Source organism: Diaporthe batatas (assembly GCF_019321695.1).
Source record: "Diaporthe batatas strain CRI 302-4 chromosome Unknown Contig00016, whole genome shotgun sequence".
NCBI classification, from domain to species: Eukaryota; Fungi; Ascomycota; class Sordariomycetes; order Diaporthales; family Diaporthaceae; genus Diaporthe; species Diaporthe batatas.
Window position 1 is genome coordinate 416100 of NW_025408563.1, and position 26653 is coordinate 442752.

Here is a 26653-nt window from a genome sequence, read left to right on the forward strand (position 1 = left end):
TGAAATGTACCTAGTTTACACGTAATACGATGTCATAGCTCTCCTGGATCATTGATGGCATTCCATCTTCCTACTAACCCTAAACTCCCCGAGTCCATTTCATTGTCCAAGTGCAGCGAGAAGTCTCTCGTATCTCGTTCATGTCACTCGGGGGCAAGTTTCCATTGCAACACCTTCACTTGTTTCCTCTGCGAGCCTGCTCATTTCTATGCTATTGGTTCATAGTCATTTCCCTCACTCGTCTTCGTCGAACTCCAGTTTGACCGGAATTGGTGCGTAGAGCGCCCGCGCTTCGTCAGTTCCAAACCTCCGTAGTAGCCATTCTTGCTTAAGCTTGGGTCTCTCGAACCATTCATGGGGTATCCATCCAACGAAGCCCCGCAATTCCATGTTCCAAAAATGCCAAATGGGGTTGCATGGAGCTGACAGCACTATATGCCCAGTGTCACCTAGAATACTGTAAACGTACGAGATGTTGTAGTCAATGAGGACCACACGTGGCAGCGGGATGCCTGCGACTTTCTCATCATCACACTCTGCGTTTGTGACAATCATTACGTTCCTGTCGGCAAAATCTGCCTGATCAACACCAATGTGTTGCTGTTTGACAAAGCCGTCCATCGCACGTGCAAGGACTTCTAGCCTCCATTCTTCTGGGTAATGAAACGCATCCTTGACTCTGCTGGAGTCATTCCGAATGAGCGCATCGAGAAGTGTAGTCCCGTCGAGGCGTTCTATGAGAATCATGCGAATTGGTCGCAGGCGGGATTCTCCTTTGTAAGTAATCGGAAGGTCAAAAGTCCAGGATCCGAAATAATCTGGAACGAATTTTGGATGGCCCGTCTGCTCTGCATTTCGGAGGAATTCATAGGCAGCAGCTTCTCGGCTATAATCCTCGTCGGCTGCCATCACAACATCGCGGGGTACATTGCCGATTGATTGGGCGAATCGATAGTAGAGGGCATCGTAAATCTTTGCAACCGCCTGGAAGAGCTTGGACCCGTCCTGTACAACCGTGCAGGCAACTACTTGTGCACCGTGTGCACTACCAATTCTGATTGGCGTAGTGATAGTCATACGTGCCGTATCGGATCCGGTGTACGAAGGCGGCTCCGTCTCAAGCGGAGGGTTCGTAATGACTAGCTCACTCTGGGGCATGTCGTGAAAGTGGTCTGTGGGAAGGCATGTCCTGGTTCCGGGGCCGTAGGCGTTGCCGAACGGGGGAGGGGCCGTATGGCGATATATTTGGACCGTGAAGCCGGGTATGTATGGCAGTCTCGGCTTTGCGGGATCCTCTGGGGGCGTCCACGGGCGAAATATGAATTCAGGCCGATCCAACCACTCGGTGCCAGGGGCCGCCATGGTGAGGTTTGAGTTCGAGTGGTGAAGGCAAGAGAAAATTGTGTGGGACGTCTGTGATATGAGGCTGGCACGACTGTAAGTATGGCAAAGGGCAAATCTGGGTGGGAAAATGTTATGAACGCAAACATTCCGTTCGTCCCAATACCAAGTTGTAAGGCACTAGGCAGTGGGAATCTCGTAATGATAAAGGTTTGCTGCCTTGGGGCATACCTCAAGGGAAAGCGGTCAACCAACACGCAAGATCTTTGAAAAAGGCATTGATGCATATAGGCCATATTGTGTAGGATATAAGATGCTTTATTGCATAACTTGCATTTCGCCGTGAATATGTTTTCTTATCCTAGTCACACATTCGTTCCTCCACATTAAACCCACAGGCTCCATCGGTGTTATCAACTCTTTCTTACTTCTGAGTCTTTCCTTAACGACTCGGATGATACGCCTTGTAAACCTGGATGGCCCCTTCGATGCACTGAATAAGCCCAAACAAGATAGTCAGAGCGAGGACGAGCACAGCTACCCAAAACGTGTACCACTGCACACCATTTCGGCGATCAAACCACCACTGAGAGAGATTGTTAGGGGTCGCCTCGTCATAAGCTTGTTTAAGCACTACCAGCCGGTCCCTCCAGAATTTGAAGTTCTGAACCTGGCGCTCACTTGTATTCAGATTTCCACACCTGGTGAGTCTTTTGTCCACGAGGCAGTTGGTCTTCTCGTATTTCTCATAGAGTTTATTTAGCCACGTTGTTTTGGCATGCGCAGATCGCAGTGTCCTAGAGAATTCCGCTTGTGGGAATAGAAGCGCGAGTGTCCGCAGTGTCTCTTCAGGGAGGCCGGTGGGTAACATAGAGCTGCACCAAGAAAATGCATAACATTAGTTTCAGCGACCGTGGTATGAAGACAAAGAGGTACAGCAGGGTACATCGTGGACTCTAATATCATATTGCATGAATGGCTTACCTCGCGTTTTGGAATTCTAAGAATGAGGCATGGTGAAATATGAGCACTTTGGTGTCGTCTTCAACCAGGAGTAGATGATCCGCGAGATTGTCTGTCAGCCTGATCTCGATCCCCCCGACTGACTCGATGCTCCATGCGTTGAAAGTCTTTGGAAGTTTGATGCTTTCACAACTCATCTTGGGAGACTCGGAGAAAAAGTCGTGCAGGCAACCCCTAAGCGAGCTAGAACCCCACAGGATATTCCTACGAAGATGTGCCTCACTCATGAAGCGCCCCACGTTGGTCATGACCAAGAGCCGCGCAGTAAAGCACACGATCTCCTGACAATATTCAACTGCCATCTGGCTTTTGAGCCGCTCTTCGACAAGAGATACTGTCTCCGGCAGTGATAAGTTGTCTCGAAGCAGGTTCGCGACATCACGCATGAACTCATCATCCTGAGCCTTGTCTTGAACCCCAAGCTCGTGAGTTAGGTAGCTTTGCTGTGGGAGACAGTATCTCGTGTACGCGGCGCAATGAAGACTCGTGGCCGGTTCGCCGTTGCAAAGTCGATTGGCCGATTCACGAGGGCGCGCCCAGAGAGTATCCATTATCTCGAGCATGGCGAATGTTGAACTTCCACTGTTTCACATGCGCTGTTACCGTAATCAGCGCCATACATTCAAAGTTTCGTATGGTATCGTCTCAGTTCATACACAAGATAAGGAAAATTGATAGGACGTTGTCTCATACCAACCTGGGATCCGTTTCTCGCTAAGGATACCATGGAAGGTCAGGTGGGACGGATGGCATTGAAGAAATGCTTATCAGTTGCATGAAATCCAAGTGCGAGGAGTATGAGAATCGGCATAGTTAATGAAGGAGTGAAGCGCAAAGAAAGAGATATCTCCATTCACTGAGGCGGCCCTGGAGGGGATCGGGAAAATCCCGAGGAGTGAGAATAGACGGCCAATAAGGCTGTGTGGCCTCCGAGACAATCGAGCGTTGGTGCAGCCTGAGCCGCAGACCCGCAGCTGACCGCATGCTGCATACCACCAGGCCTTACAGTGATTCCTCCTAGGGTTGCCACCCACTACACTACACACACTAGGCTTATAAGTATAGTATAATAGACTTTAAAATGCTATTAATATAAATATAATATAGTAGATTAAAATATAAAAAGATAAGTTTTAAAAAAGTAAATAAATAAATAAATTATATTATATAAATTAAATAAGGAAAGAAAGAAAGAAAGAAAGGAGGAAAGAAAAAAGAAAAGAAAGAAGGATAGAAAGAAGGAAACAAAGAAGGAAAGAAAGAAATAAGGGTTAGAGGGTTAGGAGGTTAGGAGGTTAGGAGGTTAGGAGGTTAGGAGGTTAGGAGGTTAGGAGGTTAGGAGGTTAGGAGGTTAGGAGGTTGTTTAGGTACTAAGGTAAGTAGGGTTTTAGAAAGTTGCCCCTGTCGCGCACTATAGCAGCTGACTGCATGCTGTATACCACCAGGCCTTGCAGTGATTCCTCCTGTATAATTCGCCAGCTTTGGCGACACCTGAGCCTGCTCCGCAGATAGAATGCGTACTCAGCCCCTTCCGAACCCAATTATATCTATCTCTCTGGTCTTGGAATCCTACAGACGCAGAAAAATGTCGCAAAATCCTACACGGCAGCCTGGAGCCGAGCGGCCCATGATTTGACCGGTTGCCCATTCTTCCTGGGTACTGTCTGGGATTGGCTCCACTACGCATGGGAAACTCAATTCAACCATGCCCAGCATCACTCGTGAGAGGATCTTCCCTCACGTTTCTGTTCCGGTCCTTGATTTCTTTTCAGCGCCACCATATTGTTTGAGTCCCCGTGGCTGGAGTGATAACATCCACATTGAAATCCTTTGAGAGATAAGCTTTCAACATTTACGGCAGTCAACCTACCAAGCAAAGTATTGCGAGTTATACCTCGTGGACATTACCAGATATGGAGCGCCTGCGCCGCAAGACGCTGCCAGCCTGGCCTGACCCGACAGACTCGCTGGGCCAAAAGGTAAACACGCGCACGAGGAGGATCGGCGGGTCCTCGGTGTGGTTCCCCCGCGGCCCGGCGCTGGAGAGATACAACGCGACGATCCGCCCCGAGGTCGAGCGCATCCTGAACAATGTCGAGCTGCCCGAGGGGGAGAAGATGATACTGAAGATGTACATGATCGGGCGCAGCGAGCAGCGGGCCAACCCCGTCGTGATGATCTGCTGCCCCGACAAGGCAACGCGCAAGAGGGCCGAGGCGATGGTCCGGGAGAGCGACCTCTTCGAGCGGCAGGAGAGCTGTGGCTTTGGGCTGGGCTCGGCTGGGTTCCCTCTGGAAGCTACATTCCTCCCCCGTCCTCTGGGCAATGGTATATACTTGAACGCCGACGCGACTATGGAAGCTGCGTTGAAAGTCGACGTTTATGGGTTGACAGGGCCGGGGATCGGGAGGAAGCTTGGCTTTGTGACTTCAAGTCAGAGCACACGGAGCGTCCAATATGCTACCGGGGGACCGGTCGTGCAGCTCGGAGACAAACTCTACCAATTGACGGTTGCTCATGCTGCGCAGCCCAGCCACCGTGGGCCGAAGGACCCACAGGAGCAGTATTCGGATCTCGACGAGTGCGACTTTGACGGGCAGTCCGATGAGGAGGAGGACGAGCACATGATTCTGAGCAGAGGAAGCATCAGCCCCGGATGGCCCATGAGGGATGCGGATATTGACTCGGACCAGACACGATCACAGCAGTCCTCGGCGTATTCGGATTCATATGCCGAGACCCCAGACACGCCACATTTTCATAGCCCCACAATGATGTTGTCCCCCAAGTCGGTGGAGGTGGCCGAGGAGCATGACGACTGGAAGTCGTCTACCCTGCTGGGCTCGTTCCCCATGCCGGACGGGTATGGCGGGGAGCTGGACTACCTGCTGGTCCACCTGCCAGGGGACTATTCCGTGCCATCAAAGGACCCCAACCAGGTTGTGATTGCGCGATTCGGACCTCGGAGCGTCCAGGTACGTGACATTGCAAGCACAAACAACGTGGATGTCAGCATATTGGCCGTGACTTCGAGGGGAGTAATCCGTGGGAACATATTGGCAGATACAGTATCATTCAAAACGAACAGGTCATGCTCCTTTCAACAGCTGCTCACTGTGGTCCTCTCGGAGGGGCTGAGGGAGGGAGACTCCGGCTCGGCTCTGATTGACGCCCGAACCGGGGACTTCTACGGCTACGTGATTCTCGGGACTGATGGGGATTGTGTGGCGTATGCGCTGCCTTCACCGATGATCATGGCCAAGATCACCACCCAGTTCCAGCATCTCCCCTCGTTCCACCACCCCATGGAGAACCCACCAAGACAGAGGCGCGCAGCTTCGTCCGGCAGCAGTATGCCTTCGATCCTGGAGGACATGACCTGGTCCGGCAACCAGAAAGTACCCCTGAATGACCACATGGTTGCCCTCCAAAGAAATCTGTCGTACGCAGAGGTGGAGGTGGAGAGGTTGAACGAAGAGCTGCGAAGCATGCGGTCGGAGCTCGAGGTCAGCCGCGAGGTATCCCTCGACCCTGCCCTGGCGCGAGACATTCAAGCCGCCATGGCGGACCAGGGGTTCCAGGAGCAGCTGAGATCCCTGGAGCAGTGGTTCTGTGTCGTGAGCGCGGGACAGCAACGCGTGGCACTGCACACCCTGCTCCAGAACGCCAATCCGGCACATGTGGACTCTGTCAGGCACGTCCTGCGCCGCTGGGGACCTGTTGTGCCTCTTTCTGAGCTGTTTGGGACAGACGTCATTGTTCCGGACAAAGACAGGCCATTTCCTGAACAACAAGGGTGAGACTTCCAAGTTGCGTCTTGAGAACGCCCCTCCACGGCAGTCAGCCCAGCCCAGACATAAGCACGAAAACGTGTCCTTCAATCCCAGAAATTCAAAGATGAGACAGTCTGAGGGTAGTGATGAGAAGTATGCCTATCTCGGAAAATACAGTCGGTGACAGGACTTGCTTGATATCTGCGGGCTGAGCGCCGAGGTTGCTTCACAGTTCTCTTGAACTGACCAGGAGAACTCAGCGTATGCTGACGAGGAGCATAGTAATAAGTGGTAGATGGTGGGTGTTTTGAAAGCGGGTTCAAAAACCTCAAGAGGAAAGGGATAGACAAGAAACAGCATTGACATGCACTTCAAGTCCCCTCATGTTAGTGGTGGCTATCTGCGGAACTTTGGATCCTTTAGCTGTGAGACGTCCATAACAGCAACTGCAAACACGGCGCCAAGAGAATACTGAACCAGATGCACCCTAGGGTCGGAGTATTGCCAGTTGACGTAAGGACTCTGAGTCTGAGAGTGGAGGCGGGCGGCTCGCTCGAGAGCACGGGGCAGCGGTGCAAAGACACAATGCAAGAAGAACCTTGGGCACTAATAGAGCACAGCGTAAAGATTGAACCTGTCGACGAACTCAATTGAGCCCCCTCTTGGTTGTGCTTGATTTCCAAGGCTGTTGCTTGGCAACAGGCTGGGCAGGGAAGGAAGAAGCCGAGACTGTGGGGAAGGATGATCGACGAGTGGATCCGACCGGGGGGGTTATTCAGCACGGACCATGCCGCGTCTAGCCCGATCCATGCTGCCCCGTCAGATGTCATTGCCGCATCTGGACGGGGCGTCGCAGTCGTCGATATGACGTAGATGGGAACAACCAGACAACACCCAGTCCAGCTAACCAGATTCCCCAACCACAGAAACCAGGGCAGAGCTGCCTCGGAGCGGCTAAGAAACGGTGACACCATAGCTCGCTCAGGAGGAGCAACGCCAGGTTTGGGCAGGGGACGGCCCCGGCTGTGCGGGCGTATATAATATCAGCTAGCAGAGGCCAATCAATCCCGTCTCTCGTCCCCCTCCTCCAGCTGTGACACACCTGCCCCCCCAAAACACCCAACCCCTCTCCTCAATCACACCAGAGCTCATCAGCTTCCTTCGAGGTCTGATCCGAATTGATTGCCATTGCCATCCAACGCAGTCCGACAAGTCCATACACACCCAGTCGCACTCAGGCCAACGACCTCTTCACCCATCCCGCAAAAACACCACATCCACATCCACATCCAATCAAAAGCAACAATGTCCCGATCAAGAGCCCCCCTCCTCCTCGGCCTGACCGCCGCCGGCGGCGTCGGCTACTACCTCTACGGAGCCGGAGGCAACGCCAAGGTGGCCGAGAAGCAGTTCGAGGGTAAGCAGCACCGCCGCCGCCCTGATGATGGGCCCCCACTCTCAATGTCCGCGACAGGCTTAAGAGGCTTCAACTTTGGCTGACACCCTGCCCGCCCCAAAAAAACAGCCGACGTCCACAAGGCCTCCGCAAAGGTCAAGGCCGAGCTGCCCGGCCGCGGCAAGCAGTACGAGAAGGAGGCCGAGGCGACGGGCAAGCAGGCCGGCGCCAAGTTCGACGAGGCTGTATGTTGTTTGTTCTCTCTTTCCCCCTCCCTTCACCCCCCCCTCCCCTTCCCTGATCAATGCTGCCCTCTTCCCCACCTCACTGACATTACGATTCACTGACTAACCCCGGGAAAACAGCTCGCCAAGACCCAGGCCGAGCTCCAGAAGGGCAAGCAGGAGGCCGCCGCCTACGCGCGCGACGCCAAGAACGCCACCCTCCAGGAGATCGACAAGTTCGACAAGAAGGTCGAGGAGAAGGCCAGCCAGGCCAAGTCGGGCGTGTCGAGCTGGTTCGGCGGGAAGTAAGGGACGCAGACAGTCGGTCTCATGGGGAGAAGAAGCTGCTGGCGTGGAGGAGACGAGTTTACTTGTTGTCTGTGAAAGGATGATTTGAGCCAAGGGGGCTTTTCTTCCCCCCCCCCCCCCTTTTCTCTTTTGACGATTCTATACTTGACATGACCGGCGTGCGACGGCATAATGGAATTCACGATACTTTAATGGCAATTGCATTTTATATCCTCCGCCTGTCTGTCTTGGGGTGTTCTGTCTCTGCTGTGGTGATGTTCACAAGAACCCCGCCATTCGAGGCCCCCAACGCCGCCCGCCTTGTCGTTCGTTGTTGTCACCCACCGCCTCACGACACGCCGTCCGCAGCCTAAGCCGGCAGGGAGGCGGTGACGAGCTCGAGGATCTTGTCGACGCCCGCCCTCGCGTTCCGCGGGTCCTTGGCGACGGGCTGCCAGTACTCGCCGTGCCGGGGGTCGCTGGCGACGCACTTGCCCACGACCTCGCCCCTCTTCTCGTCGGTGCCGTGCTGCAGCAGGAACTTGTAGTACCACGCCCAGCTGTCGCCGACGTCCCCGTCCAGCACGATGGCCTTCTCGAACCAGCTCTGCGCCCGGTCCAGCCGCCGCTCCAGCCAGAAGATGCGCGCCACGGCGACGAACAGCACCGGGTCGTCCTCGACCTCCTTGATGGCCTGCAGCGCCAGCGGCTTGCGCTGCGTGCGCGCCTCGAGGTGCCAGATGCGCTCCGACCACAGCAGCCCGCTCTTGGGCATCTCCTTGAGCGCGGTGGCCATCAGGTTCTTGGCCTGCGCCGTGTTGCCCGCCCGCCGCTCCACGCGGATCAGCTCGCACCACAGCTCCGGCGACCTGGGGACCGCCGTCCGCGCCCGGTCCAGCACGCTGCGCGCCTTGACCGTCGCCCCGGCCTTCTCCTCGAGCCGCGAGTACAGGATCCACAGCGGCACGCTCTTGGGGCACGCCTTGACGCCGACGCCGTACGCCCCGCGCGCGCGGGCCACGTCGCCCCCGTCCTCGTAGATCTGGCCCTTGAGCATGTGCAGCTTCGGGCTGGCCGGGAACAGCTGCAGCGCGTCGCCCACGAGCGCGAGCGCCGCCTCGTTGTCGCCCTGCTGCCGCTCGAACACGACGCTGCGCACGAACACGCGGTCCGTCGGCGCCTGCTGCCGCGCCGTCTTGAGCAGCTCGCGCGCCTGCTCGGGGAAGTCGTGGTCCGACTCGAGCTTCACCGCCGCCAGCCAGATGTCCTCGTTGTTGGGGTTCTGCTGGAACGCCTCGCCCAGCACCTTGCGCGCCTCGTCCAGCTCGCCCGCCAGCAGCTTCTCCTTGGCCCGCATCAGCCACAGCACCTCGGACGTCGGGCACGCCTCCGTCGCCTTCTTGAGCACGTTCCACAGCGCCTCCTTGCTGCCGTGGTTCCGCTCCAGGTCCACCGCCTCCTTCCACACCGTCCTGCTCGTCGGGAACACGCGCAGCGTGTAGGCGTAGATGGCGCGCGCCGTCTCGTATTTGCCCCGGGCGATACTCATCTTGGCGTCTTCCATCCATGTGTCCCTGCGGTCGTCGTCCTCGTCTAGGCCCCAGCCAAGCGTCTCCTGGATGATGTTTGCGCACGTCAGGATCGCGCCCTCGCCCTCGCACTTCTCTGCCTCTGTGATCCACTCCTCGCGCTTGGGCATGGCCCCCTCCTTTGCGAGGGCGAGGACAGCTCGCTTCATCATGTTGACCTTGGAGTCGCCCAGTTGTTCCATCAGGCGTGCACCGGCAATCCAAATCTCGTGGCTCTGCGGGTTCGCCTTCTGGGCCTTCTGGATGACCTTCCTTGCGTTTTGTGGTTTCCCGAGGTGAGCCAGGGCAAGCCACAACTCGACACTGTTGGGTATCTCGTCTACCGCCTTGGCCAGTAGCAGCCTCGCGTCTTCTGGGTCCTCCTCCAGGTTGACCGCCTCCTTCCATAGCATCTCACTCTTGGGTATGTGTAGCAGCGCTTGCCTGATGACCTTCTTCTTCGACCGCGGGTCTGTCTCCAGCTTCATCGCTTCCACCCACAGCCTGACTGACTTATTGTTCGCCTTGATGGCGTCGGCAGCAATAATCTTTGCATTGCGAGCCTCGTTCAGTCTGATGTTCTCCAGCCACAGATCCTCCGAGCGAGGGTTCTTGGCACATCCCTTGGCTATCAGGTTCCTCGCCGCCACGGTCTTACCTGCCAGTTCCTCGACTCGGGCTGCCGCGATCCAGGCGGGTGGGTGCAGAGGGTTAGACTCGTATGCCGACTTTAGCAGCTTCCGCGCAAAGTCGACGTCCCCGACGCTGACCTCTGGGATCTCCCCAGCCCTGGCCATGGACGTGAGGTAGCCCTTCGCATCCACGCTTGTCGACGACCCTAGTGACGTCGCTGTGCCACTGCTCTGTGACGCCTGGTCGAGCCTCGCCTGGAGCACCTTGTCCCTCGCAGCACCGATCTTGGCGAAGTTGGTCATGGAGCCGTCCTTGGCGTCGCCGCCGTCGTCAGCCACGGTCGTGCCCATCTCGCCCACATCGCGCGCAGCTGCCAGCACGGAGTCGGGGACGGCGTAGAACCGCTGCCGCCGGGCCTCTCGCTCCCGCTTCGTCTTGCCGGTCATGTCCTTGACGTCGGGCAGGTTGGCCCACTCCTCGTCGGTGACGGAGCCGAGGGCCCGCTTCAGGTCGGCGAACTGCTGCTGGATCTTGGGGTTCTTGCGCTCGTATTCTTCGACCTCTTCGCGCTCGCGGGCTTCCCTGTGTGGAGAGAGAATGTTGTGTCGGTACTCTGCTCATCTATCATCACAAACGATAAACCTTTTGCTTGAAGAAGGTCAAGTGGTATGGAGGGGGGAGGGGGGGGGGAGGAGTGTGGGTAAAGGGGATATACAAGAAGGACGAACCTTTGCTTCTGGCGACGCTTTGCCATCTTCTCGTCTACCTCCTGCCATATGCGATCGGCCTCCTCGTCATCCTTCTCGTAGATGCCGCCGGCGAACAGGCCAACCTCGTTGTCCGGGTCCTGATAGCGGTTCCCATCGCCGCCACCGCCGGCGTCGTCATCGCCACCATCCTTAGCCTCGGTGAGACCAAGCTGCTCGGAGCGCTTCTTGATGGCGGACGAGATCTGCTCCTCGCTGGGGCCGTCGCGCGCAGGGCCCAGGTCGGACCGGGTGGTGAAGCCAACAGCACCTCGACCGATACCTGCGACGTAGTTCTCGGGTGCCGGTTGGCTGAGAAAGTCCCGACGACTGGCCATTGTGTCGATGGTGTGTGGTCAAATTCGCATTGTTTTGGGCAGGTGGGAAGAGAGGGCTGCGAATGCGACGGGCCTGGCCCAGGCCCCAAAAGCTGGAGCGGCTTGGCGGGAGCTTGGCCCCACGCTGATTGGCTGGGTCGGAGCCGACCCGGCAATCGTCGACAGCTGCAGTGCTAAAAGTGGCCACTTCCAGACATGCGACTGCACAGCTTTGACCTCTTCCAGTCATGCAGGATGCACTATCCTACGAGACATGCTCGCCTCTCGTCCCGATCAGCATGCGCCCAGGCTTGCTCACTCGATGTGGACGGTGTGTTTTATTCTTCGCATGCGGGGACCAAACAAATCCCTCTTCATTTACTCCAAAAATTCAAGATATTCATCAAACATGAGCGATACCTCGCAAATTTCTGCTAGACTTTCCTTTTAGCCAACAGCATGGCTTGAGTTTCTTGGTGATGTAGGACGAGTCTCTCGCCTGCATGTGGTCCCTATTGCTCCTGCTGCTCCTGTTGGTAGGACTAGAACGCACCTTCATCGATACCTAGGTAATTGTGTGTATTCGTGGCGGTTGTTGTTGTAGCTAAGTTCTAAAATGGTCTCTCCACGGAAGACGAACCCGTCTACTTGCCTAGGTACCCACCTTGGTAGGTAGGTAGTCCTAAGCCTACCTCGGTAACTTTCCTCCCACCCAACGAGAGCTCCTCCTCCTGACCCCCCCCCCTGCTCCTCCAGCTCCTCCCCCTTCCTCCTGTCTCTCCCGCAGACCTCCCGAGAAGAACTCCTTGTGGTCTATCAGCTGTGGGAAACTCTGGTCCAACCTCCCGTCCGCTTGATGGTGAGCAGGTTCCAGTATGACAGCGACAGTAGCTCCTCCTACAGCACCGATGTTCCCCAGGTGAGCAAAATGGCGTAGAACCCCTCGTCCACGTCCGTGAAGATGTCGTCATCCTGGCTGGGGCTGCTCAAACAATGCTCCAACTTGTCGATGATCGCAAGCGTCTCTGGGTTCACCACGGAGTGTTGCCATAAAATCCGCAAATTTGCGGTATTTCTCTGTGTGGCTCTTGCATGCTAAACAAAGGACTGCCACATCATCTCGGACGGCCAGAGTTTGTCGGCGTCCAAGTTCGTGTCTCGGTCCTTCATGATATCAAGGAGGACCATTGTTCCCGACTTCGCGTGAACTTCAAGTTGTGTACGACATATAGTGTCGGATCAATCCAAGACGCACGCGCCGGCTGGTGACCTCCGCCCATGCGGGACTCCCGCTCTGAACAAGTGCTGTGTGCAACCGTTGCCTGCCTCGCCGCCGTCGCCGCCCTCATCGGATGGGGGTTGGATCTTCAGTCGCGATGACATGTACGCGTATAGGCCGCACGGCGATATTGCAGCTTGTAGGTGGGGAAGTCCGCGAAATGCTCGTGCTCGTCGGACATGCTCATCGTGTGATTCTCTGAGGAAAGAAATACGTTCAACTGAGAATCCGTGGAGGGCTGAGACGCGAAGGTGGATATAAGGTCGTGACGGAAGACGAAGAGTAAACAAAGCAAAACGGGAGGCGATAATAAAAGTCAACAAATTCAGGGGTGCTTTGGAATTGGCAAGAGCATGCAGTTCCGTCATTGCCCGGCATCGGGGGCACGAGAATGGCCGTACGGAAGGCGCCCCGATCTAGATACACTGTCCCTTCATTCATGACTACCTAGGTACCTAGGTACCTGCCAGCAGCACGAAGAGAGACACCCGGTTGCCGCTCCCCGAAGGCAGAACGGAACCACCGAGGTCGTCTGAATGGTGGGGCACCAGGCCAGGCAGGTGAAGACTACTTGCGCACCTAGAAGAGTACTTTCCTATCCTATACCCGAGCCCTAAGGGATAACCTCTCATAGGATAACGTCCTATAGGATAGCCTCCTATAGGAAAACCTCCTATAGGAAAACATCTTATGGGATAATTGCTTGTATTTTGGTGCTGAACTAGCTTTGATCTCTGAGTTCACTGGTAAGGGTGTACCCTTCGTTTTGGTGGGTGCGAATATCTGATCTCTCTTAGGATGAGGATATGAATAAGGAGACTTGCTGCAGGAGGAACAAGATGAGGGCTTTGGATGATAAGGCTGTCCCTATAACCCGTGTGTGACTGGCTTATGCGTGAGGGTTAGAGTTAAATAATGAGAGGAAAAGGGCCAGGTTGAGAGTGGAATGGGGTGTAAGACTAGCCATGCTGTGTAACAAGAGGAACATCAATATTCCCAGCCGGGGGCAGTGAGCTGACAGGAGGGAGGAGCCTGGGTAAGAGATGCGCTTTATGCTGGCAAACACATTTCGCCATTTCAACCTTAATCACTTCTCGGGCGAATGTAACGACCAGCCAAGTCACGTTGAAATGCATCTCATCCATGTCAGTACGCTTCGCTTGCATGAATTCTACGATGATGCGGGACCCAAGTACGCAATACTCTCCCACACCTGGGAAGACGATGAGGTCAGCTTCAAGGACATGCAGTCGCTCGAGCTCAGTCAGCTGCGCCAAAAGCGGGGTTTCCAGAAGATCCAATATACGTGTGATGAAGCACACAAACGTGGGCTGCGCTGGGCGTGGGTCGACACTTGCTGTATTGACAAATCGAGCAGTGCCGAGCTTTCCGAGGCTATCAACTCGATGTATGCCTGGTATCAAAGAAGCGAAATTTGTTTCGCTTATCTGTCCGATGTGCCCCATGATGCACGTCCTCAGCCCATGCGGTCGAGTTTCAGACTAAGCAGGTGGTTTTCTCGGGGCTGGACCCTCCAAGAATTAATTGCCCCTGCCCAGGTGGTCTTTTATGGCGCGAATTGGACATTTATCGGAGACAAACTTCTGCTTTGCATGGTTCTGGAAGAGACCATCGGGATACCATGCGACCTGCTCCTGGGACAGGAAAGGATCGAGTCCTTCAGTATTGCACAAAGAATGGCATGGGCATCCAGACGTCAGACCACGAGAGTGGAGGACACAGCCTACTGCTTGCTCGGCTTGTGCGAGATCAACATGCCCCTGCTCTATGGGGAGGGTGGAAAAGCATTTCGGCGCCTACAGGAAGAGATTATTAAGCAAACGGACGACCAGTCACTCTTGGCTTGGACGGTCGACTCTGACAGTCCGATGGCATGGACACTCAGCAGCGTCCTCGCCACCTCCCCGGCCAACTTCGCGAAAAGTTCCCAAGTCCAAAATACACATGAGGAGCGAGGCGATCCTTCAATCGTCACCAAGAAGGGGGTACAGGTTCACGCGCCGTTGCTACCAATCCAGGACTACCCCATTGACAGAATCCTCTACAAGTACTGCGATCGCTCAACTGTGCATGGTCTCACTCTGTACAGAGTTCCACTGAATTGTGGGTTCCACTCATTGCGAGTCTGTCTGACGATTATGCAGATTGATTGGGACACCGTAGCGTCCAATAGGTTATGGGCACACAGTGGCCATAGGTCGTTCGAGGGAAATCTGTTCGTGCGCGTCCTTCTGCCTATGTGGGACACCGTACAGGATGAGTACACATTTCTTGATCCGGACTCTTTCGACAAATTCTTCCTGCGTACGAACATGGCGTCGTTACCCGAGACGCAGAATATCTTCAAGAGCAAGGGCGGTTCTTTCCATTTCCACGGTATCAAATTGACATATGGCAAGGCTGCACTTGATCACCGATTCGGCGAGAATCTAGGGAGCTGGCATCTCCGGGAGACGGTTGGTCACTTCAGAGAGGAGCAGACGGTTATTAAGACATTGGGTCCCATGAATGCATTCGGTTTCCTTTTTCTTCCGCGAATCCCTTGGAAACTGCCTTCAGATCAGGTATACTTGGGTAAGCATGGGTCAAAAGGATACCGCTTCAAGCCCCTGGCCAGAGACTGCCCCGCCAGTATGAAGTTCTTTATCATCGAAGGACCCACGGATTGTCCACCACTCTATCTAGTCTGTGGGACAACTCTAGACCCAGATGCGGGAGATTACAGAGGCAACCGACCTCGAAGGGTGCCTCGAGGGGGCGTGCTGGCCGAGCCATACATCTTTTGCAACCTGTTGCCGGAGCTGAGTGCAAAGCTCTTTCCGAGATGTAGTCTCATATTTTTCCAACCAAAGGGGCGTGTTGGCCCTCTTATTGCCCTCGAAGCCCGGCACGGCAGGACCGCCGTGTCGGTCGACCTGCACCGCGACAAAGGGTTCGACCCGCCAGGGGTCAAGAACAGGACTGGATTCGGGGCTCAGAGCCCACACTTCATCTTCGAGATTCATGCGAGGGCGATAGATGATTCAGCGACCAACTCCGATGAAGATGATTCAGCCACAGGCTCCGATGAATCAGCCCTAAGTTCCGATGAGTCTTCAGGTTCGCGCCAAATTTTCCTCGACAACAGTGAAGTGGATTCTGATCAAGGCATTGGTGGACGCGAAAGTGCAGAGGGGGGGGCCATATCCAGGCAGGTCTCGAAACCTCCACTCGCGCTTTCCTCGGGCTTCCGATCCCAAGCCTCTAGTCATACTCCATGTGCTACAAAGTATCAGTTTGAGGATTATTGGTGTGACATATACACGCGTGATCATGATGGCACACTGCAGTTTCGACAGCAGTACCGTTTATAGGGTAGTCAGGATTATAATGGACTATGAGCCGTTTACATACGGAATAGAAGCGAAACCAGGCAGATCAAGTGGACTAGTAAGCACCACGGCTGACGTGGCCAAGCGCCAAAGCAGGCGCGAATTCGGATTATTCAATCATTTAGCTTCAAGACATCAATGCGTCATATTGATAGGCCTCCAAATAATATCCCAAACTCATATGTACTCATATAATTTCATGTAATTCCTTCTTTGATTGTATTCACCGCAGAAGATCTTGTTAAGAGAATATAATCTAACCCGGTGCTATGCCCGTGGGAATACTTCCGCAGAAGAATGCCCAGGTAGGGTGATTTCGTTTTTGATCCCCATACATGTAAAATGTACGTGGTGCCTTTATATAGTGGTAAACGCTCAAGACCCAGTATTTGAAGAAATATAGTGCCAATAACGGTGGAAAGAGAATACAGTACGTGGGCACGTGGCTGAGCCTTAATGCCCAGGTAATATTGCGTGGACCATGTATGGCTTCGGAAACATACGGGTTAGAAACGAACGAGTTATTCGTGATGCGAATCTGTTCTAGTAGGGATTATTTGAAAAGAAGTAAGGATGAGTGACGAGGTCAAAGCTGCCCAGGTGTCGATATGGAGCCAGGAGCACTGCACCTTGGGCCAGAAAGACTGCATGGATACCTAGGTTCGGACATTTGAAAGAAGATGCTCTGGAATCTGCCGAGCCGACACACCGATTCCACCAGACAATGGGAGTCATGCGGTTATAGTGGTTACTAAAAGATGAGACAACGTGGTTATTTCGCCGTAAAGCCGTAGGGTGCGAGAGTGCTACAACCAGTTGCCCAGGTGATCGGGCTATCAAACCATTGACACCAGGGCAGATTTACTTACTTAGTAAGTGCCTAGGTACTTGAGTACCCACTAAACTAGGCCATCTACTCATTCATATACCATAGTGGCATCGACTACCAAGGTGACTCTTATAAGTGGGTTCGGCGACTTGCCTCGAGCCAATTTGGGTAACTGAGGCTACCTACCTAAATACACTAAGTAGCTAGGTAGGCAATCAAGTACCTAGTTATGTAAAAGCGCAACTGGACTTCTCTACACACAAATATAAATTACCCTGACTGAGATTCTCGCTCTGCTGAAACAACAACCGCTTTAAAAAATCGACTGATTACCCCATCCTTCTTCTTACGCCTTTTCGAAAGTCACCATTCAGCCGAGACAATAGGTAGCCTTCCAGCCAAGCCCTGACCGGTGCACAGGTCTGGTAACTTTGGAAGCCAACCACACTCGACTGTCATGGAACCCTGTGAAATTAGTTGTGCATTGTGCCTTTCAATAAACCTCGCTGATTGTCTGAGACCCGGGCATAGCGTTCTTTTCTACTTGGCAAAATTCAACAACCGGCAAACGAACCTTGTTCTTGCAAGGCTTTCTTCACAACAGAATACCCTTCGCAATCATGGGGGTATTCAATTCAAAGCTCGACAATGGTAACCAGAGTACCGGCCCGGGATCCGAGACGAGTCGATCGAAAACATCAAAGGCTGCTGTCTTCCAGCAGGAACTCATCTACTGGGAGAAGGTCTATCAAGAACGCTTCGCTAGGAAATTCATCTATTCACATTATACCCAGGACCCACTTTTCCTGCCTCATGGCGGAGGGCCTACGGTAAAAGCATCACCGTGGACAGAGCATCTTGACCCCGATAGTCACTCGAGTCGATGCAACCCTCGTTACAAAGACACTACGCCGGAGCCGCTGTCAAAGAAGCTGGCCGATCAAACAAGAGATGAGCTTAGGAAGATTTACTATGACCTCCTTCTACATGGCTCGCTGCGGCAGTGGATGAGGTTAGCTTGGATGACCGAATGTTGGCTATTGCCCCGTATCCCTTATTTGACAGACAAACTCATCTCTCCTCCTGCGAGCCAAATCCGGAATGGGCATATTTTACCCTCACGTGTCCGATCATACATCTCGGGTGAGGCTGAGGAAACACCCCTCGACCGAGATGCCTTTTCGAAGCAGAGGCTCGGCGACATTACGCTGTGGCCAAATATTAACGACCTTTCTCAACTTCCCGACGACAACATGCTTCTGACACGATGTTCATGGCTCAATCAGACGACTGCCATGTATTTTGAACCGGAGTTTGAGAATCTTAGACGACTCTATTTGGGTGTCCCGTACATTGGACGTGGCCTCTTTGCAGCCTGGCACAAGGCTGACGTAGAGAGAGGAAGGGAACCCAATCTGCAGCAGATGCGTTATTTCGCACACCCTATAATGCTGCTGGGCGGACCTGAACAAAGACCAATTGCGGATGTCATCGCCACACATAGACGGATGTGCAACGCCTTGGCGGATGCGCAAAACAAGCCCGTCGGTCCAAAGGATCCCTTCTCCTGGGTCGAACACGGAGCTGAGATGGGAGTGGTTTACCCATCTATCATTATTGTCGTCGACGATGCACGAGACGGCCAGCTATGGAGGGGCGGTTCCGAGGCCGAGGCTCGTGCAAATATGTTTGAGCACTTCAGCGTGTTGCTGGTGCGCACGGGGAATGAAGAACACTTGAGCGAGCCGATCGACCTCTCCGGTATCGGTGATGCCATGCTAGCTCTGGGCCGAGATGAGGTGTTGCAAGACAACCAGCAAGTGGTCCGGGTCTGCTTGGACACGGCTGTTCGCTTTGTTATGGACCTCGAGCACCGCGAGCAGGACCGCTGCCCCCGTCTTACGGCGATCAAGAAGATACTGGATCGAGAAACTTTCATTGCTGCTGATAAATTTGCCGCGGATTCGCTGGCGATGGCTTATGGAAATGGAAGCATTGACCGAAATTATGATACCTGGGTGGCGGTCCGCAGGGCCAGGGCTTGCCTTGATGGGGACTCCTTTCATGTCGACCCGAAGTTGGTTGAGCTAGACAAGAAGATGGACTATTGCGCTATTCGTACTCCGATGTGACAGGCTGGTGGTAACAACTGTAAGAGTTTGGACAGCAAGATCTACTCCCGGGTGTGCGACTGCAATGGGATTTGATTTGGGTTGTTTGCAGTCTCATTTCTAATATTATCCATTCATAAAGTGTATGCGGCGTCTTCATACAGTGCCCAGGTGGTCAACACTCAGAGACAGATTCAATTTACAACTTTCCGCTAAATACATCCCAGCTCTACCACTCATTCACCAACCTTTTCCATCCAGAGTACCTTGGAGGATAATCGGCTGTCTCCATAAGGGCTTCTTGTCGATTTTCTTTAATCGAACGTCGTAAAACCGCTATTCGGCGTTTTGGGTATTCATGCTGTGGCACAGTCAACGAATACCACCCCTGAATTGAACCTACACGCCACTAGATGATCGACATAATCTTCCGACGAATATCGAGACCCAATTCTCTTTATACAAGAATATTCGTGAAATGTCGCTCTCGTCGAGACCCTTCAGCCTCGAGGGATGGATGCGATGTAGCACGCTACGGTCATCAGATTGACCTTTGTATCGAGAATCTGTACGATACTACCAGAACGAATGTGAAACCATGCCATTTGAATAATTTGGAACTTCATTCGCTATCATTAAATGTGGTTCCTCCAAATCCTATATGATAGCCCTTTGGACGTGAAGCAGGCTGCAGGACCCATACCCACCGCCGACCGACTGCAGACTCCTCATTCATGGTTTGCCGGCGTACGTCTCAATGGGAGGCTGCGCCGTGGGAGGTTACGCCGTAGGAGGTTCTCCTGTGGTGAATTATCTTCTAGGTAGTCGGACCAAAAGATTCAAGTGTTTCTGGGCTGTTTGAGCAATTTTCTTGCCCTGCAGTGTCTTTGACTCGACTACAATGGCCCCATTGCTCCTGGAGATCTACAGACAGCTAGATACCTCGTCGAATGGGGAAATATACAGCATATTTAATGTCTCAACACGATACATAACATGATTATTCTAGCTTATGAGCCTGCCGAAAAAACCGCAGGCAACAGTGATGTTTACCGCACTAGGTCATAAGTGGACGTATCAGTATTTACGCCATTTCATGGTTTCATTGTACACGACACTTGAAATTTAGAAGTCAGTTCTCTTCTTTGTCTGCTTTCCCCCCAAATACTGCAGGACCTTTATCTCCTAATCGAAATTTAGATAATGGGGGTACTCGTAGCCTTTCAAGAAGACGGCTAGTGCCTGTTGTCTCAGCCTGGAAAGTGGTTCTTGACGCTGTACAGGAGCAATTGGTTGTTTGTTACTATGGACGGTCCGAGTACAGCCGCGGGCCCAATGTGATGACCAGACCATGAGGTCTCTTTAAGCTAAATACAAGCTTAACTCCGTCGTGTGCCAGCCAAGGAAGTCGCCCAGGGGTTCCATGTCATGACATGGTATGTCGCATCTGGCACGTGCCTGTGGGCATGGAAGGGAATAAACGCGGATCTGAACGAGGACGAACTCAGCCCGGTAAAGTCGTTTCGTTTCAGGAAAATTATCCTACAGGTGGATCTTGGCAAGTGCCGGCAGTAACGAATGACCCGCGTGGCCCGCTTCCCCACTGTGAACCCATGCTTAACATGAAATTAATAGGGATTACTGTGGACTGTTTGAATCAGGGAAATAGGGCGAATATCACCATTATAGCAGTGATCTACCACTGACACTATTCAGGGGTCAATGTGCCTTACAAAAACCTTGGCTGTGCCGGTTTGTTAACAATTGTGTAATATTGGCACTACACATCTTTACACTTGACCAACTCACCGTCGAAGCAGGGTCTTCACTTTCGTTCATTACAAAAACACACACTCGTTCAATACAAATCCGACCATATGTTCTTCAGCAAGTCCCAATTCGCAGCCCTTCTGCTGTCGGCATCTTCGGCCACGGCCAAGGCAGTCCTCGACAGCCGCCAGGCCGGAGTCGAGGATCTTGGTTGGGGCCCTATCTGTGGACTGCAGCCCACCAGGTCAGAGATCATCAGTACAACGAGCACAATCTACCCGGGAAAGATGCCGCAGGGTCAAAAGGGATACCTTTTTGCATGGATCGGGATCCAGGGAACGTCGAAATCAGGACAGCAGGAGGGAGACCTGGTTCAGAGCATCGTCGGCTCGTACCCTGCGGGATCGAGCGAGTGCTCCGGCCCTGACGCCGATTCCACTTGGTGCATCTCTTCCGAGGTCTACGGCAACGATGGGTCGGGCAACACAATCCAATTCGTGGGCGAAAAGAGGACGGCTGGCGTCAACTACGAGAACGGCATCGTCTTCAACTACACTCTGGTCGACAAGTCGACCTACATGTGGAAGCAGACCATGACTGATGCGGTCACGGGCGAAGTCCTTGCCACCTACAAGAAGACTTCCGGCCCCATGACGCTGTGGAACACTGCCATTGAGAAGCAGGACGCCAACGGCAACGACCCCACCGGCACGAACGAGCCCCAATACTACGTCAACACGACTATCGCCCTTGCTGAGGCCGACAGCTCATACGCGGACGGCATTTACGGCCAGAACGGTGCTACCTTCACTGACATGACCACGTCCGACAATGGCAAGACAGTAAGTTGTAGTCTTTTGCGGTTTCTCTGATCGACTTATTCCATGCGACGACTTATGGAGCACAGAGTGGTAGAAGAAATGGACGCTAATCAAGGTTCCGGCAGTGGTTTATCGAGAAGATCACCATCCCCGCCATGAACTGAAGGATGAGTCGAACAGTACGCGAGGTGTATCGCCATCATCCTATGATTCTTTGAGCCCACAAATATCCGCCAGTGTAAATATTGTGACGGTACGGGCTTATAAGTGTTGAATTCCAAGTCTAGACAACTTGGAATTGTGGTCTTTTGGCCGGGACGCCTATCGCGTAACAATCTATCGATCCGTCTCAAATATTAGCTTTCTGGCCGGGTTTAATATGCACTGGTAGATAAGAACGCATATATAGTTTCGCTTCTATTCCATATACATCTAAGGATATACTTAGCACCTTTATATAATAGTAAGTACTTAAAACCTAATACTTAAAAAGAATATAATACTAATAATAATAATTATAATATAATAGGTACTTATAACCTTAACTTTATAATATATAGATAAGGTTAAAGGATACTATTTTAATAATAACGTTAACTAAAATATTATAAAAAAGTTATATAATAAAATTAAATCTCTAAAAATAATCGCTATATAAATAAATCACACTAAGAAAAGCCTAACTAAAAATCATCCCTCTAAACATATATATATATATATATATATATACCTTATAATAAGACCCTCACTAGGTAAGCTAACACTATAACCCCTATTTAAATATATAGCTAACTTTAAAAGAACTTAAAATAAAGAAATAATTTATAATATACTACCTTTAAAACTTTTATAATAAAGTATTAAAATTTCTAAAAAAAATCCTAAAAGTAATTTATAAAAAAATAAAGGGAGGGTATAATAAACTTATTCTCCTTTAAGTTTATACTTTTATTATTAATAACTATTAACTTTTTAATAATATAGAAAAGTATAATAAAAATAAAGAAAAAGGTGGATTTAAAGTTCCTTTTTAAAAGAACTATAAAGATATATATAAAGTTATTAAAGACTTTATATATAAGCTTTAAATTAAGGAAGAAATAAGTAGTTGAATTAAAAAATAGTTATATAGTATAAAGGAAAAATATAGTGTGGCTAAAGCTTAAGAACGTATATATATAGAGAAACCCTTGCATTCCTAGTATAATTCCGCCTTCTTCATACTATTAATAAAATTACCTATAGCCTAGCCTACCTAAGTAGGTGCAATGGTATAGTTTTTTTTAAAAAAATCTCTATTTATAGAAATTTTAAATACTATTTATATAGAAGGATATAACTTATATAATAAATAATTAATACTTTTATATAAATACTTTATATATATATTATATATTAAAATTTATATATATTTTTACTTTTATTTATATTATTTTACTTTTATTTTATATAAATTTAAAAATATATAAAATATCTTTATATAATAATAAATATTTAAAACTTAATAATTAAAAAGTATATAATTATATAAAGGTTAACCTTTATTTTAAAAATAGAATAAAGATTTATAAAGTAAAAAACGGAGAGTATAAAGTAACGTATACCCTTAGTGCGCCAACCTTAATTTAGACTACTAATCTACTATATAAAATAATAATATATAATTATTAACTATTTATATATCTATCACTTTATATAAATACTACTTTTATTACTTCTACTTACCCTTATTACTTCTACTTACCTCTATTACTTCTACTTACCCCTATTACTTCTACTTACCTTTATTACTTCTACTTACCCCTATCGCTTCTTCTATATTAATAGTTTACTACTACTTTCCTTATCGTCGCTTAGAGCGCTCTAGCAAGTCTTTAAATACTTAAATCTCCTCCTAAATCTCCTCTTATAAATTAATAAGTTTATAGGTTAGAATATACACTTAGTGTAAGTATTAAAGTGTAAAAAGTACTTAGTTAGGGTGGTATAGGTAGTAAAGTAAGGTTGAATAAAACTCTTTAATTAGCTAGTAGTACTTCTTACTTTATACCCTTTATTTTTAACTCTTTAAATCTCTATTCTCTTTTAAAAAAGTTAATTAATATTAAAATAATTAATATATTTTTAAAAAAGTTAAAAGATTATAAACTTAGTTTAAAGTATATTAAAATCTATAAAAATCTTAAAGTTAAACTTAAAAATATTCACTTAAAGTTTTTATTTATAAAATAAAAGTATAAATAAAGGTTAAAATAAATTGAAAAATAAATTGAAAAATAAATTAAATTATAATATAATATAATAATTAAATAAAAGTTAATTAAAAATTATAATTATAATTCTTTTAATTTTATATTAAAATAAGTTAATTATAAATATTAATATAAAATATTATTAAAAATTAAAATAAATTATTAATTATATTAAAAATTAAATATTAAAATTATATTTTTAAATAAAATTAATTAAAAGAAAATAAAAAAGTAATTTTAATAAAAAATTATAATTAAAATAAAATAAAATAATTATAATAATTAAAATTAAAGTTATTAAAATATAAATAACTTATATAAAGATTATTAATAATTAAAATTAATAATTTTATAACGTAAATAAATATTATTAAAAAATAAACTTTAAAATTATAAATTATAAATAATTATCTTATAAAAATATTAATTAATTATTTTATTCTATTACAAAATTTATTAAGTTATTAGATAGCACTTTGTTCTAATAGTAGGGGTGTTCTACTAGTAGGGGTTGGATAGTATGGTGTAGGCACTTGGTATCTCCACGGAATCCCCCTCGGAGCATAGGGATTCGCACAAGAGAATCAATTGGTCCTTGACCGCATGAGCCTGTTTTGCTTCCTTTGTGTCGGTTGAAACGAACAGCAAGGTTTGCATCTCCCATATTAAGCTAAGGCCTCTCGATGGAGGTGAGTCTCAGTAGAGTCGCGGCCATGATTTTGAATGATAGTAACCACCATGGCGAGGGTTTCAACCCTGTTATTTGTGTTTACTCTGCCATTCAAAATCTGTTTCTTGACCTTTTCCCAGCCTGGTTTGCCGTGTGCAATCCGAGCGGCAGGGGAGGTCGCAGAACATAACATTATGCCAGCTAAATTCAAGACTCCTCTGCCCACGCAAGGGCAAGAAGGTCCAAGGATCCCATGGATCTGACAATAAGGTCCCATCGTGCCACGGCCCTTTCGTCAGCTTGTGGCTTTCTATGTACCTCGTAGCTATGAATATCTAGCCTAGACCCGAGATTGACTCGTCTCTGGTACCCAGAATCAGAGTGTCGCCTGCGCGTAATCACTCGAAAATGTAGTACGTCGTTTCCGAGATTTATCGATAGACAATAGAGGGGTATAGCGTCACATCGCTACCGAACCGATTCCGCCGGGCCTTCGCCCGGCTCACGCCGGGTCTAAAGGGACATTAAACTTTGTCGTGCAAGAAGACGGACATCTGGACGAGTGGAAAATTGGTAGAGCTTGCGCATTAGTGGCAAACCATCTGACTCGTACCCTAGGGTACACTTCTCAAAGCTCTCGAGCTAAATATTTGGGTTCGGTGCCACCCGCCCGCACATTTACAAGTCCTCCAAATGTTTCTCCACACCAGCCCCGGACAGAGAACACCATCTCATGGAATAAGATTCCCGAGTTCTACGGTGCTGATCTGCAGGATCGAACAGCACGCGTCGTCAGACAGTATATGGAGCTTCAGGGTAGGGTGCCGCGGGAGGGAGCCGGTGCTCCGCCGCTGGGGGAGGTGGCTGACACGCGCAATCCTGAAGATGTCTTGCATAGCGTCAGCATCGCTGTGATGATCATTGTACTGTGTCTCACAACGCCTCTATTCCTTTTGCGAGTCTATGTTAGATCGATTGTTCTACGAGACCTGGGAAGAGAAGAATGTAAGTCACAGCCGACTATGGGCTCATTTCCGAGCATGGGTTAATGCCGCACTTGTGCGAAGGAGTTGGCTAACAGACAATGTTCTTGTAGGGAGTTGCCTCATGGGATACGTATGATGGGTTTGATTAGACATCGACCAACTTGTCGCAGATATGCTGACCGGAGCAGGTGTCTTTGCTCTCTTATTGGGTTAACTCAATATTCAGTGAGTCCAGTCGCACACATCATGAAGGATAATGATCATTTGAGTCTCACACATGAAAGTGTATCGACATGGACTAGGTATTTGCAATCTCAAAAATATTTCACGAAAAGTTGCGGAACTTGTGAGCTGACGATGAACGAGGCTATCATCTGTGGGACGTATCGCCAGAAGATCTGGTTCAATTTCAAATGGTGAGAGGGATGACACTCAGACTGGGCAAGGATATTAACCACTGCATCTAGTACGCATTTATCGCTTCTATCTGCTACAGTGTTGCAAGCTTCTGGACCAAACTGGCCCTTCTCCTCTTACTCGGACGGGTCTTGAAGCAATTCAGCAAAACAACCCTGCTCATCTGGGCGACGATCGCCTTCCAAGTCGCATTCTGCATAGCCATCACCGTCGTCAAGATCGTGATTTGCCTTCCCATCGAGGGGGTCTGGGACAAGTCTGTGCGGTCCCAGTGCCTCGACAGGAAGGGAATCTTCATAGCCGACACAGCAGTCGCGTCGGTTTCTGACCTTGTGATACTCTTCCCGCCCATAATTCTGACATGTTCCCTTACTTTTTCACCGATGAAAAAAATCAGGATCATGCTGATGCTGGGGGCTGGGGGTCTGGCCACCGCGACAAGCTTCGCGAGGCTTGGAATGATGCTTCAGGAAGACAGCTTTGACGATCCCACGGTGAATTTTGCGAAGTTCAATCTGCTTGGGTAAGGGTTCTATCCCTCTACCTCATTACCGAGGCATCCGACCAGGCTAAGGGGACAGCATAGCTGACCACCATGTTTGACCATAGGATGTCTGAGATATGCATTGGTCTCATCTGTGCCGTGAGTATATTTCAAGTCCTTGCAGGTCTCGGGAACGCAGAATTTCTGCCTATCCATTGGACTGACCAGATTGTCTGTCAGTGTCTCCCGTCTTTGAGTATACTTGTAGAAAAGTGCAAAGCGACGGCAGGGCCGCAAGCTGGTCGATACGTGTTCCCGTCGATTCTCAGGAAT

General features: G+C 50.0%; 7 protein-coding genes across 7 annotated transcripts; 5 read left to right on the top strand and 2 right to left on the bottom strand.

Moving 5' to 3' along the window:
• Positions 1 to 234: 234 nt before the first annotated feature.
• On the bottom strand, positions 235 to 1362 carry KVR01_011606 (uncharacterized protein; the record flags this gene model as incomplete). The annotated part of the gene is made up of 1 exon (XM_044793479.1): positions 235 to 1362. One exon carries the CDS (start codon positions 1360 to 1362, stop codon positions 235 to 237), a length of 1128 nt encoding a protein of 375 aa, XP_044639315.1.
• A 2915-nt stretch (positions 1363 to 4277) lies between these two features.
• On the top strand, positions 4278 to 6164 carry KVR01_011770 (uncharacterized protein; the record flags this gene model as incomplete). Its single annotated transcript, XM_044787114.1, has 2 exons — positions 4278 to 5339; positions 5472 to 6164. The coding sequence occupies 2 exons, from the start codon at positions 4278 to 4280 to the stop codon at positions 6162 to 6164; spliced, it is 1755 nt and encodes a 584-aa protein (XP_044639479.1).
• A 754-nt stretch (positions 6165 to 6918) lies between these two features.
• KVR01_011623 (uncharacterized protein) lies at positions 6919 to 8283 on the top strand. The gene is made up of 3 exons (XM_044792597.1): positions 6919 to 7554; positions 7663 to 7778; positions 7899 to 8283. The coding sequence occupies exons 1-3, from the start codon at positions 7443 to 7445 to the stop codon at positions 8064 to 8066; spliced, it is 396 nt and encodes a 131-aa protein (XP_044639332.1). The 5' UTR covers positions 6919 to 7442; the 3' UTR covers positions 8067 to 8283.
• On the bottom strand, positions 8260 to 11358 carry KVR01_011592 (U4/U6-U5 snRNP complex subunit PRP6). Its single transcript, XM_044786849.1, has 2 exons — positions 10975 to 11358; positions 8260 to 10828 (listed from the first exon to the last, which is right to left on the bottom strand). The coding sequence occupies exons 1-2, from the start codon at positions 11328 to 11330 to the stop codon at positions 8416 to 8418; spliced, it is 2769 nt and encodes a 922-aa protein (XP_044639301.1). The 5' UTR covers positions 11331 to 11358; the 3' UTR covers positions 8260 to 8415.
• A 2301-nt stretch (positions 11359 to 13659) lies between these two features.
• Positions 13660 to 15962, top strand: KVR01_011554 (uncharacterized protein; the record flags this gene model as incomplete). The annotated part of the gene is made up of 1 exon (XM_044787782.1): positions 13660 to 15962. Exon 1 carries the CDS (start codon positions 13719 to 13721, stop codon positions 15960 to 15962), a length of 2244 nt encoding a protein of 747 aa, XP_044639263.1. The 5' UTR covers positions 13660 to 13718.
• Positions 15963 to 17429: 1467 nt separating this feature from the next.
• Positions 17430 to 18941, top strand: KVR01_011791 (uncharacterized protein; the record flags this gene model as incomplete). Its single annotated transcript, XM_044793990.1, has 1 exon — positions 17430 to 18941. The coding sequence occupies one exon, from the start codon at positions 17430 to 17432 to the stop codon at positions 18939 to 18941; it is 1512 nt and encodes a 503-aa protein (XP_044639500.1).
• Positions 18942 to 20797: 1856 nt separating this feature from the next.
• KVR01_011681 (uncharacterized protein) lies at positions 20798 to 21675 on the top strand (the record flags this gene model as incomplete). Its single annotated transcript, XM_044792563.1, has 2 exons — positions 20798 to 21532; positions 21637 to 21675. The coding sequence occupies 2 exons, from the start codon at positions 20798 to 20800 to the stop codon at positions 21673 to 21675; spliced, it is 774 nt and encodes a 257-aa protein (XP_044639390.1).
• Positions 21676 to 26653: the final 4978 nt, after the last annotated feature.

What these genes read in the sequence shown, in the direction of transcription:
- KVR01_011623 (XM_044792597.1), top strand. Translation starts at nt 7,443, where the DNA reads ATGTCCCGATCAAGAGCCCCCCTCCTCCTCGGCCTGACCGCCGCCGGC. An exon ending in GGCCGAGAAGCAGTTCGAGG is followed by an intron (nt 7,555 to 7,662) that starts GTAAGCAGCACC and finishes CCAAAAAAACAG; the next exon opens with CCGACGTCCACAAGGCCTCC. An exon ending in GCGCCAAGTTCGACGAGGCT is followed by an intron (nt 7,779 to 7,898) that starts GTATGTTGTTTG and finishes CCGGGAAAACAG; the next exon opens with CTCGCCAAGACCCAGGCCGA.
- KVR01_011592 (XM_044786849.1), bottom strand. Translation starts at nt 11,330, where the DNA reads ATGGCCAGTCGTCGGGACTTTCTCAGCCAACCGGCACCCGAGAACTAC. An exon ending in AAGCGTCGCCAGAAGCAAAG is followed by an intron (nt 10,829 to 10,974) that starts GTTCGTCCTTCT and finishes CTCTCCACACAG; the next exon opens with GGAAGCCCGCGAGCGCGAAG.